At 39.9% G+C, this 15,797-nt stretch overlaps 1 protein-coding gene across 2 annotated transcripts in view; it reads right to left on the bottom strand.

Annotated features, from left to right (window-relative positions):
* IMMT (inner membrane mitochondrial protein) overlaps positions 1-15,797 on the bottom strand; it is a 50,024-nt gene that overhangs the window by 20,801 nt on the left and 13,426 nt on the right. The window contains exons 5-10 of one of the 2 annotated variants that reach the window (XM_087713314.1): positions 15,001-15,123; positions 12,270-12,374; positions 10,333-10,469; positions 8,614-8,717; positions 6,824-6,959; positions 3,848-3,977 (exon numbers count right to left, since the gene is read on the bottom strand). In XM_087713314.1, the coding sequence (XP_087569440.1) occupies positions 3,848-3,977; positions 6,824-6,959; positions 8,614-8,717; positions 10,333-10,469; positions 12,270-12,374; positions 15,001-15,123 (735 nt within the window). The remainder of the gene's footprint in view (positions 1-3,847; positions 3,978-6,823; positions 6,960-8,613; positions 8,718-10,332; positions 10,470-12,269; positions 12,375-15,000; positions 15,124-15,797) is intronic. The other variant, XM_087713315.1, reaches the window with a different exon arrangement.

The following is a 15,797-nucleotide window of genomic DNA, read 5'->3' on the forward strand; positions in this document are numbered from 1 at the left end:
AGGGCATGGGCCCCCCATCCGAATTGGCTCGCATCCTTTGTAACTACAATCCGCTCCGGTTCCTTGAAGAGGCATCCCTTGAGGATGTGGGACGACATCCACCAATGAACTGACAGGGATACCTTGGTCGGTAAGCGAACCCTGGCCTGAGAGTGACTGGTGTGAGCCCTTTGGAATGGAAGGATACCCCACTGCAGTGGTCGTACGTGGAACCTTGCCCAAGGAACAACATCTATGCAAGATATCATCTTCCCTAGAAGTTGGGACAATACCGCGAGGGAAGGTGACCTCTGATTGAGCATTTGACTCACTAGGGACCGCAGGCTCTGCTGAGAGAGAGAGAGCAGACAAGATTTTGTCTGACTGTCCCAAGATGCAGACAAGATGTGGTTGGGTGCAGGTGGCTCTTTGGAAAGTTCAGTACAAATCTGTGATCCTGCAGAGTGTCAATTGTCTGCTGTAGGTCACGACAAGCCTGGATCCGGGAACACAATAAGACTAAGATGTCGCCTAGATAACAATTGACTCTTACAGGAACTGACCTCAGCAAGGCTGCAATCACTGCTAGCAGTTTGGTGAAGGTCCGTGGGGCTGATGATAAGCAGAATGGTAAGGTGCGGTACTGGAAATAACACCCCATGAAGTGCAGAAACCTTCGATGGGCCGAATGTATTGGCATGTGTAAGTACGCCTTCTTGATGTCGATGGAGGTGAGGAGATCGCCTTGGCGAATGCTCGCCAGAATACTCTTGAATGATTGCATATTGAATTTTTGGTACTTTAGGTAGAAATTGAGCCGTTTCAAGTCTAGGATGGCCCGCCATCCTCCCAAGGTCTTGGGAACTGGGAAGAGTATGGAATAGAAACCTAGAACCTCCTGTCCCCTTGGCACCTGTTCTATTGCTCTGATGGAAATGGGATGCTGGATTTCCTTGTCCATCAGGCGCCACTTTATCTGGCACCTGGGCACCGGGCATTTGATGAAACGTCTTGGGGGAATAGCCAGGAGCTCCAGAGTGAGGCCCAGCCTCATGGTCTGAAGAGCCCAGGCGTCTGAGGTGGTGGTTTCCGATTGGCGGACGAAGATGGTTAAGCGTCCGCCAATAGGGCCACCCTCTAGCGAGTCACCAGTACCTATGAAAAGACCGGTTGTTGGTGCCATGAAAGGGCCGCAAGGCCTGGGCCTGCTGTTGGTGCTGGTTTCTACCTCTGTCCCTAGTATTGGCTCTGTCCTGGGACTGAGAAAAGGATCTATTAGATAGAGGGGTGTAGGGGAGGGAGGAGTACCCTGACTCCCCAATACGAAAGGGCTGCCTTCGAGGATACGGTTGTTACCTCCGATCCATGCACCTAGCAGTCGAAGTAAGTACCTTTCGCTTGTCCCTCGTTTCAATCAGTATAGGATCCAGCGCTGGATAGGGAACTGCCCTTGAAGGGGGTGGAGACAAGACATCATTTGGATCGTACATCTGCCTGCCAATAGCGTAGCCTTAATAGGCAATGAGACGCTATGTTGGATGTCACAGCTCGGGATGCAAACTTGGTCGCATTGAGCGTGGCATCTGAAGAAAATTCTAAGGCCGCCACCAGTTTTACCATATCCTGATGAAGGTGCAAGTCTCTAGACCTAATCTCTCCTGTAGTTGTCTTAACCAAACTAAGAAAGTTCTATTGAAGAACAAGGCTGCCATAGCAGCACTCAATGCCCAGACAGCCGCCTGGTACGTTTTGCAAATAACGAGCTCCACCTTGCAGTCCTCAGCATTCAATCCCTCCGAAATCTCGGATGGAATGAGGGCCAGGGAAGTCAAGGCCGCTATCGGCGAGTCAACAGTGGGAAACTGCAAAATGGTGTCCAATTTCGGAGTGGAAGCATTGCTAGGGGGTGAGACTGCGGTTGGGTGGGACCATTGTTTTTGGATTACGTCCATAAACAATTTGGGTGATGGAATAGCCTCTTGTTCTTGTTCAGCAAACAAGCGCTCCATGGGATCAAAGCCCACCTCGGTACTAGCCAGGGTGGTTGCTCCCCCCAAATTGGAGGTGGCCTTGGCTTTATAAAGTAGAGATTTAAATAGGGGTGGTCTGAAGAGGCCCGAAAAAGGAACTTTATCCTGAATCAGACCTTCATCATCTGATAACTCTAAATACAAAATCTCACCTTCCTCCCCAAAAACAGACCCCTCGCTGTAGATGGAAGGCAAGGAAGAAGGGGGATCAGCCTGAGAGATGGCTAAATCTCTGGCCGAAATCAAATTCCTAGAGCATTGATTCCAATGCTGTAATTCTGCATCTACTCCCCTAGATATGGCAGTGGCAATCATATCCCTGAGTCCAGGGTAGAGGTAAAATTCTGAAGTATCCTCTGGTCTGCTGCCAGCAGCCGTGGGAGTAAAGGTGGCTGAGGCCCCTGAACAGGAGGGGGCCGGGCCTGGGCTGGGCTCAGAAGGATCAGACAAGCCCTGAAGGCCTGAGTCAGGTCCTGCAGTTGTGAGATCCTGAGGGAGAGGGAGGTCTGGGGACCAACCTTGAATTCCAGTTAGGCTGGAGGTAGAAGGCCCTTCAGGCAGCAGGATGGGAGGTGACCTGGGGGCTGAGGGATCCCTAGATCCATTTTTGGTCTTACTGGTGTGCTTAGCAGCCCTGGCAGAAGCCGGTGAGGTGGCACAGGATCTGTGGCTGGCAGCCCTGGTGGTGGTCCTATCCACTCTAGATGAGGCCCCAGTGGCATCGGAGGACAACTGAGGAGAGGTGGAAGCCCCAGCGCTTCCCCCGTAATAGAACGATTCGCTATGTAAGCTAGGTTGAAAGGGCTCAAGCTCACGTTCACTGAAATACCAAATGCCGATCGCAATCGAAGCAGGAGGCTGTGAGAGATCAAACTCCTGCTTCAGTAGAATGGTGGCGAACCCACCTCTGTGGAGCAATGAATCTGGTGATTTTACGTCACTGCCGGCGGGAAAATGAAGCCATGCCCAGCCAGTTTGTCGGCGCAAAAAGGGCTTCAAAATGGCCCCGTGACCAACAGCGGGGGTGGGAGATTCAAATTGGCGAGGTACAAAGGCTGCCGCCAGAATGGAGAAAGCCTGTCTCTTATCTTGCCAGCGACCGCAGCCGAAACTTCCAGAGGCTCTCGAAGTCGAGGTAATACAGGGAGCCCAGCCGTATGGCGTCGCCAGACAACCTCGGGGGGGAAGGAGGGGGGCAATGAACAGTGGCTAGAGCAGGCAGTGCGGGGTGGCAAACCAATCCCCAGACTCCCTCGGCAAGACAAAATGAAGGCAGCGAACCGACTTTCCCACAATGAACAACGGCATGCCCTCACCTCCAATAAAGAGGTTCCCTGGCCCCGAAGGCTATAGGAACGCTAAAATCCAATTGCCACTTCAAACAAAGAGAAAACAAACCTATTTGTAGAGATATTTACCACTCCGTGAAAGGAGCTGAAGCTGGTGAAGGGAATCCAAGCTGAATAATAATAATAATGAATTTGTCTAGTAACCCAGAGAGAATAATTTTGCATCTCTTTAAGATGGACTTAATTAAAAACCTGAACCAGTCCAGTCAGAGGAGGCGTGGCCAGCAGTTTGCATAACTCAGTCTCAAGGCTAATGGACAAAGTTAACCCATGCTTGGATTCCCCAAGCAGCGCACAGGAGAATATACCCATATCAAGCCCAAAAGAAAGTATCCATGATTAAGAGTACACAAAATTAAATAGGCATCAATTTAAGAAGTTAACAAGGAGAAAGTGCTAATAAAGCTAAATCAGCCCCCAAAATCAAGTATTCAAATGGAGATGTTGGTCATGACATCAGCTATTTATATATTTTATTATCTTACTTACTTAGCCCCTTCCAACCAGTCTGAATGTCAGGAGTAACACTATCTAGCTCTTTCTGAAATTCTTCTCTTGCTTTGGTTACCAGATCATGGTACTGTGTTACTATTTTAGCCTCTGACTGTGCTGCTTGTACCTACAAAAGAAAAAGAAAAAGGCTTAAAATCTCAAGTAGTTGTTCGGTCATTAATTATATAAAAAATGCCTAGGGTAAAAACAGGCAGGAATAGGAATATCCAATAACAAAACAGTTAAGCAATGATTCAAGGGGCAACGTTTATCAATTACTTCAGTCCTTTTTGATTATATTCAGAACTTCTTCTGCATTATTAGTCCAGCTGAATATTAAAGTTGAAGTTGAATAATAAAAAATATGTTCCCCAGAAGCACATCAATAAACAGACAGGCAGGAAAATTCTTCTGGAGAACACCTTGAACTTGTTTTTATGATTTATGATATCATAAATTTATGATACAACATGAATTTACTTGAATATGTTCATTTCAAAACAGAAATACGTAATATTGCTTGACATAAAGAAGATAATAAGACAGCAACATTATTATTATATGAGGCAGATGATAAAATACTAAAAATGAAATAAAAGCAGAAGAATCATATTTTAAAATTACATGGGCAAATTGTCCATTTCTCAATGTGAGCTAGAGGATTCTTTGAGAATGATGAAAATGATTCATTCTCAAATGATTTCTCTAATATTCCTATTGTCTGAATAGGACCTCTACACCTACTCAAGACCTGGTAATTTAGTAGCCTATTCCAGGACTACAGAGAATATGAAGAAAAAAGCCAGATTGACTATTTGTATCTCTGGTTCTCAGAAGGCTAATGAATGTTACACACACATACATCTTAGCTTCCAACTGATGGAACTGAATGGAAGTTCCATACAACAAATGATAGATTTAATCCCTCCACAGGAAAGACATGAACATCCACTTTCTATAGTTCTGTGAACTTCTAGGCCAGTGGTTCTTAACCTGTGGGTCACGACCCCTTTTGGGGTCGAACAACCTTTTCACAGGGGTCGCCGAGGAGCCTCCCATGGAGAGGCTGGCGAGAAGCCGGCTTGAAGGGAAGGAGCGGTTCGGGTTCGCCGTGCAGCGGAAGGAGATGTGTGTGTGGGGTGGGTAGGTGGAAAGTAGGAGCTAGAATGGAGGCAAAGAGGGGGGAAAGAGAAATGTGCGCAGCACAGAGGATGCTGGGAAAGCAGCTTGCTCTGAGTGATGGAGGTTGATGGGCAGAGCTATGGAAGCCAAGAGGTACCATTTCTGAGGTGTAAAATAAGGCGGGGAAAATAAAAAAAGGAATGTGGGATGCGCGTACGCTGAGATTCCCTATTAAAACTGTTACCATGCTTAGCATAGGTAACAGTCTTAATAGGCTTTGGCCCCTCTCCTGCGACTCCCTGCTGACCCAATCGTGCAATCTGCTCTCTTCCCCGAGAAGGCACGAGCCTCGAGCCTGCTTTTGCGATTCCGTGTTCTTCGCAGGCAACTCAGTGTAGGGAAGAGCTCCAGCGCTTTTCTCATGCTCATCTCTTGCACGTGCAAACAAAATACCCTCCTGGGCCAGGATCAAGGCAGAGGGGACAACGACTCTGCTCCCGCTGTCGCCACTGCGCAATGAGGTGAGTAACGGGGTACATAGTGCAGGAGACTCCTCAGCGCCAGACTCAGGTCAGCACTAGCCGCGATCCCCTTCATGTTGGCTCAGGAAGGAGGGGAATAGGGAGCAGCAGCAGCAGCAGCTAGTTGGGAGCAGGGAGAGAAGAACTCCAGTTCTCCTGTGCTGCACAGGGCTCTCCTTGCGCAGGGCTCTGGAACTCTTACCTCTCTGCATCCAGAGACGGCTGCTCCGGCTCTTTCCTGAGTCAACAGAAAGGGGAACGACCTGAGTGTGGCACTGAGAAGTCTCCTGTGCAGCGCAGCCAGTACTCACTTCTCAGTGGCAGCAGTGGAAGGAGTCGCTGTCCCTGTCGCCATGACCCTGGCCCAGGAAGGTATTTTGCTTGCATGCTCAAGAAAGAGATGAAAGAAAAAAGGAGAGAACGAGAGAGAAATGAAAGAGAGCTGGAAGGAGAGAATGGGAAAGAGAGAAAATAGAGGGAAACAAATTAGGGGGAGAAGGGGAGAGGGAGAAAGAAATGAAATAGAGCTGAAGGGAGAGAATGAGAGAGAGGGAAAAGAGAGGGAAACAAATTAGGGGGAAAGAAAGGAAAAGAAAAGAAGGAAAGAAAGAAACGAACTTTCTCAGACCTATGACAAAAGCAATGGCAAGCTACATCTCTTGCCAAAAAAACTGCAGTTTGCCAGAAGGCACAAATTGGAAGCAAGTCTCTCTCTCTTTTTTTTTTTTAAACAGAGATAGCAAAAAATGCATCTGAAAATAAGATAATTTATAATTTTGGATAACACATTATATTGTCAAACTCAAAAGAAATCAAAGTATATATCCTATTGCTGTTAGTACAATGTTGCCAGCTTCTATCAACTTAAGAGTTCACTATGAAAAGATTACAGAGAAGCAATTTCCTAAAATAACTTTATTTTGGATTTGCTATTGTATTCAATGCTTTTGAAGAAACAGCAGTCTTTCATATGTTTCCAGATCTTGTTCTAAGTTCTAACTCTCTTAACCTCTGACTATTTTAAAAATAATTTTAAAACTCCTTAGTTAGAAATATACAAAATAGAGATAAGATACTAATAACATAGAAAAATGCAAAGGCAACCGTAATTATCCAATAATTCATAAAAATAAAAAAGAAACTGAATTTAGTTTCCATTTAACGTACTGCTCAGCAAAATATTTATTAAATGTATTGTGGTTTATTATGAAAAAATATATTAACTTATTTCTAAGATATTAACAAATAAATTAATTTTCAGTATTGAAATTCACTGAAATATCCATAACATCAGTGAAAACCTATAAAACCCAATTTTGTATGAGTTTACCTTTTTGACTACATTGTCCAAGTCAGTGATCATACGATGAAGGTTCTCTTCTATGCCCTGTATGTGAGGTTTGACTCCAGATATACGAGATTTCTTAGCATTATCAATCACACCTTTCATTTTTTCTATTTCTTCTCTAAATGAAACCAAAATCCATCAAATATACCAGCATTCATTGTTTGTTCAAGCAAAAAAAAAAGATGAAAATCAAATCTGTCACTGCTATGTGCATTATCTATAAAGCAGGAGTTGTTTTTTAGGCAGCAGACACAAGTTCACACAATATCATAGGTGCTAAGATGTAAAAATGTTTAATAAAATGAACATTACAATATTTACATATTTATATACATGTTCCCCTAAAGTGAGGTAAGCCTCATCTCTACCAGTCTCTGGAAAGTCTCTAAAATGTTTTTCCAGCAATCTTAGGGATCCCAAAAAGTCAGTCTGTGAGATGGTTGAAATCTATAGAATATTGCCAATTTTCCTGAAATCTTGTTTTTTATTTTTATTGTTTTTTATAGTTATTTATATTTGTTTTTAACTGATTTTGCCAAATACTGCTCAGAGTCACATGAGATTGTGATGAGAAGCCATATAAATTCGCTTCAATTATAAATAAGTGTTTTAGGCTGAATAAAATCCCTATAAATAAAATCTCATATGGGAACAAAGATCTTGTCAAATAAGGTAGCATGAACTTTTAAAAATTAAATAATAAATTCCTTTTAAATGAAGTTCATTGAGCATTATTGACAGGTAGTTCTCGGACCAGTCTTTCAGTGACCATTCGATATTATGGTGGTTCTGAATGTATAAGCTCCACTTACAACTGGTCTTTAAAAGACTAGTTGTCCATATACCTGTGATCACATGATTATGATCTAGGTGCTTGCACGGTGACAGCTGCAGCATCCCACAGTTATGTGATTGCCATTTGTGACCCACCTTGGTGGCTTCCTATGAGTAAAGTCAAGGGGGAAGTCAACAGGAAAGGTAGTAAGTCATTTCAGTAAATCTCCCAAACCCCGCAGGAGTCACACGTAGCCTAGCAAATGCTTATGTTACACCTCACCAGCCATTGTGCAGCCTTCCCAGACTAGCAGCAATCATTCCCAGACTGCTGTGCACTTGCAGCACATTGGCAGTCACTGCTCAAACCTGATCCAAGAGCAGCCATTTACCTACCCATCAACCTATTTGCATTGCCTCAGATTTGCAACTTCCTGCTGGTTTCCCCATGGAATGTACTTTTTGGAAACCAGCAGGAAGTTGCAAGGAAGTCCTCACCTAGCAATCTGCAATTCTCACTTAATGATGGTAACAGACTACTAACATTGCTGTCACTATGGAATGCAATCAAGTGACATCTTGCTTTATAACTGCATTATTTAGTGACAGAAATTCCAGTCCCAATAATTGTCATTAAGATATATTGCACTCCTAACCCTTATATAATTAAATTATATAATTTCAATGGAAAAACTTAAATTATTGATTCCAGTCACTGATTACAGTTTATCTGTAACATCAGCCCAGAGTTTGCTTAACCATATATTTTGTGGAAGCAACACTGCCTGGAGTTATCCTTTAAGCTATAAATAATTTAGAAATCAAAACAGCTGGGAATATAACACTCTAACTCCAATCCAAATAAACTTTAGTTCATTCATTGTAAACTCAGTTACTGACTACTGAAACTAAAATCTAACACAAAAGCTCTAAAATTCTTATTTTTATAGTACAAATATTTTAAATATTTTTTTAAATATAAAAACTAGAAAACTCACTTGGCCTTTAATAGAATGTCGGCAGCTTCATCCACAGCTTTTCTACGATCCTTCAATGCTTCCTCTAAAGTTCGCCACTGAACTGCCTTTTTCTCACTTGGAACCTAGCAAAATATTCAAAATACCCAATCATTTTCATTATTATTATCATTTTCATTTATTCATTAATCATCATTTTTATTATTCAGTATTGGACAAATTCCTTGTGTGTCCAATCACACTTGGCCAATAAAGTATTCTATTCTATTCTGTTCTAACTCTACTCTATTGTACTCTACTTTACCACATCAGTGGCACAGATTATCTAAAGCTTTGTAGAGGTTCTTCCTCCTACCTTTTAGTAGGAGTATAAATGAGCTAGCTAACATTGAAAAAGTAGCTTTTCTTTCAAATCAGACAGTCCCTAATCAACAAATATGCACTGTCTTGGTTCAAAATATATCTTCAGAGCAAAACATTGAAAAAGATGCATGAGTACTTTGATACTGAGCATTTAGTCATGCTAAATGAAAAAAGTACATCAGTATGTTGCTTTTCCCAGGGACCAGAATTGGGACCAGAATTTAACAATCACAAAGTGATTGTTAAATGAGTTGTGCTCCTTTTTTGTAACAGCTGTTAAGAGATTTACTGAAGTTATTAAGTAAAATCAACTTTCCTATAGACTTTGTTTGCCGGAAACCAATTCAGAAGGTTGCAAATGGTGATGACACGACTCGTGATGCTGCAACAGTCATAAATACATTCTAATTGCCAAGACCCAAATTTGGATCATATCACCATAGGGATGCGGCAACTGACATATGTAATGACCAGTCACAATTTACTTTTTTCTGTGCCACTTTCACTTTGAATAGTCACTAAACTAATTATTATTAAGTACAAAACCATCTCTATTAAGTTTTCATCCCTCTAATAGAAAAACACCCTTTCTAAACCAGAACATTATACTTTCAATTAAATATATACAAAATCAAATCTTACAGGAATGGAACATTCTAGAGAATCTTAGAGTATGCTGATCTGAGTCTGATAGGTGTAGTTCAAGTTATATTTTTCAATCAGAAGTTTGTGATGTTTTACACAAAAGATTCCCTTTTCCTTAGTTACACTTTGCATTGTTGTGAGCAATTATGGAAGTGCCACTGAATAGATTTTATCTAATTGCCTTTTCCTTTTTTTACAATGTTTCCCTAGTATTGTCGTCTGTTCCAACAAAATGCTATAACATCATCTCAAGTTTCATAAGTGAATAATATTACAGATAATCTTCATCTAATGTCCATGCATTCAGCCACCATTCAAAGTTACAATGACACTGAATGAGGGATACTTAAGAGAGATCACATCATTCCCGTATCTGTGATCACAATTTGAGTGCCTGGCAATCGGCTAGCAATTATAATGGTTACAATGTCCAATGATTCTGTGATCATTATTGTGACTTTAACTGCCAGCTTCCAACAAATCAATGGCAAAGTCAGTTGGAAGTCAAGTGATATTGTGTTTTATGACTGCATTGTTAGCAGTGGAGTTTCTGGTCCCAATTATTGTTTGTAAGTGAGGACTACTGTTCTATTGAATAACTTACATCGCACCTCTGTATTGGTTTTGGTCTCTAAAAATACGTGACACATTTAGCAACCTTTCCTTAGTGATTAAAAACATTGAACAAAACTTACAAAAATGTAACATATAATAAATATAAAATATGTGCACCTCAGAGTTATCCATAGCTTCTTTCAGTTTTTGAGCATGAAGATTGACTGCCTGGACAGCAGCTTCTTGGAGAGTAACTGCTTGCAAAGTGATACGAGCAGTGCTATTCAAAGCGCTTTCCAAAGATGCTGCAAGGGCTAGAAAGGGAAAGGCAATTCATTTTATTGATCATTAACCTTACATACTAATTTAATCTTCCAGGTAAGTTAATATGTTTTTTCATGGTCCTCTTAAATTTTTTAAAAAAAACAAAGATCTGGCATTTGATTATAATTTTTCATGAAATGCAAAACTGGCAGTGTGATTAAATATTTAAAGACAAGTGAAGACCAGAAACCAGATTTAAATATTTAAAATTGGTTGTCTGTCATTCTGACTTACCGTATTTTTCAGAGTATAAGATGCACTGGAATATAAGACGCACGAAGGTTTTGAAGAGACTTTTATTTTTAAAAAGTAGACAGATAGATAGATAGATAGATAGATAGATAGATAGATAGATAGATAGAGGAATAGAGAGAGAGAGAGAAATACAGTAGGTAGGTAGGGAGAGATAGAGAGAGAGAAATTAAGTAGGGAGAGGGATAGAGGAATAGATGGATAGAAGGGGAAAGAGAGAGAGAAATACAGTAGATAGGTAGGAGGAGAGAGTAGGTAGGTACGTATGTAGAGAGAGGGAGAGAGAGAGAGAAATACAGTAGGGAGGGAGGGAGAAAAGGTAGGTAAGTAGGTAGATAAAGGGGGGAAAATACAGTAGGTAGGTAGGGAGAGAGAGTAGATAGGTAGGTAGATGTTTCCAGATGTATTTATCCATGTGCTGGAGAAGGAAATCGCTGACAATCTGCAGCACCTAAGAGTTTCTTTCTGCTGACACAGCACTTGAACAATGTAATTCTCATCAATCACTCTAACTAAAGAGCTCTCCGAAGCGGGGGGTGGGGGGGGAGTTTTTGCACTCTGCAAACCTCCCCAAAACAGCCCATTTTTCGTGAAAACGGCCACGGTCTTTTTATTAAAGGTATGACTAGCCATTAGGGGACTTGCAGAATGCTCCGGGGGGGGGGGAATGAGCAAGAAACAGCCCATTTTTCTTGAAACAAATTGCATGAATAGCCTTTAGAAAGCTTACAGAGTGCTGCTGGGGGGGGGGCAAAAAATGGGCCTTTTTTGCTCATTTCTGCCTCCCCCCAGCCCCCAGGAGCTTTCTAAAAGCCTCCATAAGGCTATGCACAATCATTTTGGTGAAAGGACGGGGCTTTGGAAAGCAAAAAATGCTTCATTCAGTGTATAAGATGCACCCAGATTTTCATCCTCTTTTTTTGAGGCAAAAAGGTGCGTCTTATACTCTGAAAATATGGTACGTTAAACCACTAAAGTTCCAGATTCACTCATCATGGCTTTGTATTTATGGAGTAACAATAGCAATAGCAGTAGACTTATATACCGCTTCATAGGCCTTTCAGGCCTCTCTAAGCGGTTTACAGAGAGTCAGCATATTGCCCCCAACAATCTGGGTCCTCATTTTACCCACCTCGGAAGGATGGAAGGCTGAGTCAACCCTGAGCCGGTGAGATTTGAACCGCTGACCTGCTGATCTAGCAGTAGCCTGCAGTGCTGCATTTAACCACTGCGCCACCTTGGCTCTTCTACTTCTACATACTAGTCAATGCTTCCAAATCATATTTTGGCACACAACTTTGCCACCTCATAAGAAGCAATAAAAATTAAACCAAATAAAGTATATATTAAAATAATCAATAAATCTATTTTTAATCAGAATATCTTTAAATGTTGTAAAATGAATATGAACTACATAAATTAATTATCTTTTCAGGGGTAAAAATCAACAATTCCATTAAAATTTATTTTAGAGCTATTGAAATTAAAATAATGTTTTTGAAGTTGTATAAAAGCAGCCATAATATTTACCCACATACCCTTAATTTTATCTTGTTCTTCTTTTTCTTGTTGTGCTAGACGAGCTGCAACCTCTTCAGGTGGCCTTTCTTTTACAACAGCATCACCATGTCGATGTCCTTTACCTAGGTATAGATATTTTAAAGCAAATACTGAAAGGAAAACCAAGATTAAGCACACCTTATTTTTAAGAAAGTGACTTTTGTGTTAGATTTCTATAATGGTTTGTGTGCTTGGAAAGTATTTTGCAGGTATATTAAATGTCCTCCCAATACTTTGTCTTAAACCAATTACGAATGAATGTTTGATGACTGAATTATATAAATTATAGCATGAACAACTGAGATCCACATTTCTGCTCACCCTCAAAATAGTATGAAGACACATTACAGCATTTAAGACTACTCTGGATCTGAGGAGACAACAGTAAAATCTATGCATTGAACTTTGGAGAATTCAGAAGAAGTATGGAAAATTTCCCATGTCTTGTAACACCTGACTAAAGAAACAGGAATTGCTTTTTTGATGGTTCTTCTAGTTCTAAAATAAAATTCAGGCCTGTGTTTTCATAGTGAGGATTGAAATATCTCAATCAGTTGATCAGTTAGTCACTAGTGCCAAAATGAAACTCTGTTTGTATCTTCAACTCCAAAATTGATAACATAAATTCACAATTTGAAAGTGGAAATTATGGCTGCCTGAGGAAAAGTTATCTAACAAACATACTAAAAACAGGTAACAGGGAAAAAGCAAATCCCTGATAATCACATATCTAGTAGTAGCAGCAGATCACAAAAACCTTTATGAATACTATCATAATGTCTATCTATAAATGTATTCCTTTTTCGAAACTTGGACTAAAAATTTGGTAAGGTCAGAGGAAATCAATGAAGTAACCTCAGGTAAAGATCCTATCTACATACTATCTGCAATTGAACAATTGTTTATCTAGATAAAATAGTAAATGGTATTCTTTCTAATTGGTATTGAAACTGATTTTCTTATTATAGTCTATTTTCATAGAAGACATTCATTAAGTTAAGAAAGTATACATCCAAGATGTAGGGGGAGAAATATACCAAAGTACATCTTAAATCTATTTCGTTATGATATCTAAATACTGTAACAGATACCCTGAATTTTTACCAAATTGCATAGAAGAATTTCTTTTTCAATAAGATTTCACTAAAGAGAGATTTAAAAATAGTTACAAAAGTAGTAAGAGAGAGAGGGTGGGGGAGGGAGGGAAGGAGGGGAGTATTTCAAGTCACATTCATGTTAAGTTCTTCTAAAGGAATAAATAAAAAGTATGAGGCAACCATTGTCAAGAAAAGTAATCTATCAGAAATAAAAAGAAAAAACTTTATAAGAACAATATTTATAGATTTTATTTTCTCAACTTTGTATTTTATTGCTAAAGTTTCCCCCCAAAAAATCCTAGGATATTCAACCCTTCAACTGTAAACTGAACAATAAACCCAATAATGAGGCTCCTTTCCAAAATGGCTGCTGACCAGTAGACCGCAGTTCCCTGTAAGAGTAGTCAGAAGGTTACTAATCTTTCAATTGTCTTTTCCTCCGAGCAGACAATTCTTGTAAGCAAGCCTGAGTTTTAACTTCACTTTTGTTTTGCTTTGGTTTTTATCTTTAAAACTGGCTGGTTGAATGCTGATTTATTTCAATCCCATGCTAGATTTTAATCTGTTATTTTTGCTTTTTTCCCCTTGATTTATTCTGCTGTTTTCATTAATTCCTGATTTTTTGTAGAAAAATCACAAGGTGTTCCTGGCTACTGAAAGCTTTTTTACTTGATTTACATTTTTATTGGACATTCACTGCAGGGTTTTTGTATTTTATCAATTTGCATAACGTTTGGAGTTTATAAGAGCCGAGGTGGCACAGTGGTTAAATGCAGCACTGCAGGCTACTTCAGTTGACTGCAGTTCTGCAGTTCGGCTGTTCAAATCTCACCGGCTCAGGGTTGACTCAGCCTTCCATCTTTCCGAGGTGGGTAAAATGAGGATCCAGATTGTTGTTGGGGGCAATATGCTGACTCTGTAAACCGCTTAGAGAGGGCTGAAAGCCCTATGAAGCGGTATATAAGTCTAACTGCTATTGCTATTGCTATTATCTTTCTCAATCTTTCTTTTAATTTCGGATCAAAATATCCAGAAAATATCTTCCCTGCTCCTCTATTTCCTTATTCTGCTTTGAAGAACTTTCTTATCTCCTATATAGAGCAACAGATTTGAAACAAGGGAGTGACATTGACACTTGAAAAAGACTATTTGGTAACATGAAATTCCCAGCTGAAAGCTTTTTAAAAAAGTTTGATTAATTGATAACAATTGTGGAAAACATTTAGAGCAAGTAAATATAGATACAGTATTTTTCGGACTATAAAATGCTCCAGATTATAAAACGCACCTAGCTTTTGGGGAGGAAATAAAATCTACCTCTGCCTGTCATGAAAATTAATCCTCTTAAACCAATTGATATGTTAGATATGGGACAAAATTATTAATCTTCACATCACTAAGCATCTCAATAAAGCAAGCACAATCTGTAACAAAACATTAAAAGAGGTTATACAAAACCTTCAGAATATTAAACAAGTCATATATCAATCGAGGAATTCTTGCTCAATGAGATGGCAAGAATCTTGATAGTTAAAATCCACATATAATGGGTGTAGCTCTGAATTTCCATAGTTATATTTGTTTCAGAATTTTGCAGATAAACAAAAGATACCTAAGTCAGGAGGTTTTTGCTGAACGTGACTTTTGTTGCATTCCTCCTCCTGCTGCATTCCTGGAGCTGGTACTGACAATGCTTCACCTGTTGCTGAGATTATGTGAGCGACTTCTGAGCCTGCTGTAAATATTGATGATACATAGACTTAAAGGATTGGACGCTGAATGACTATCTTCTCGGGGATGTGATCCAATAGTTAATAACCAGGTCACTATCTTTACAAAACTTTCTTTTAAATAGCACTGATTTTTATCTTAACTTTGTTTTCTTTTCTTCTTCTTTCTTGCCATCCATCCATCCATCCATCCATCCATCCATCCATCCATCCATCCATCCATCCATATCATTTTATAAGTAACTCAAGGAGGTGAACATACATAACACTTCTGCCTCTTCCTAGTTTCTTGACAACAAAAATCCTATAAGGTGGGTTGGGCTGAGTCTAACTCTAACTTAACTACTACACCAAAATGGCTCTCAAACTTAATATTTTTATACGCTTTTTGGAATATGTTCTTTCTTTTTCTTCTTTTTCTAATTTCATTTCTTTTGTACTCTATATCATATTGTTGTGATCTGTGATCCCAATGAACTAATTGAATGATTGGTGCTGTAAACATGTACAGAAACTCCACTCCTCTCTTTCTTTGCTTCAAGCTGGACTTTGGAAGCAAAATTTGAGGCAGAGAAGAAGCTCTGTCAGTGTGGAATGCTTGAAATGAATTATTGAAATGCAAAGGCAGTCTTTTCCTTAATATTCCAATTGCCATCTAAATAGCATATAAATAGAACAA

The sequence above is a fragment of the Thamnophis sirtalis genome, unplaced genomic scaffold, assembly GCF_051295495.1.
Source record: "Thamnophis sirtalis isolate CommonGarterSnake01/CBP01778 unplaced genomic scaffold, rThaSir2_p1.2 scaffold_4, whole genome shotgun sequence".
NCBI classification, from domain to species: Eukaryota; Metazoa; Chordata; class Lepidosauria; order Squamata; family Natricidae; genus Thamnophis; species Thamnophis sirtalis.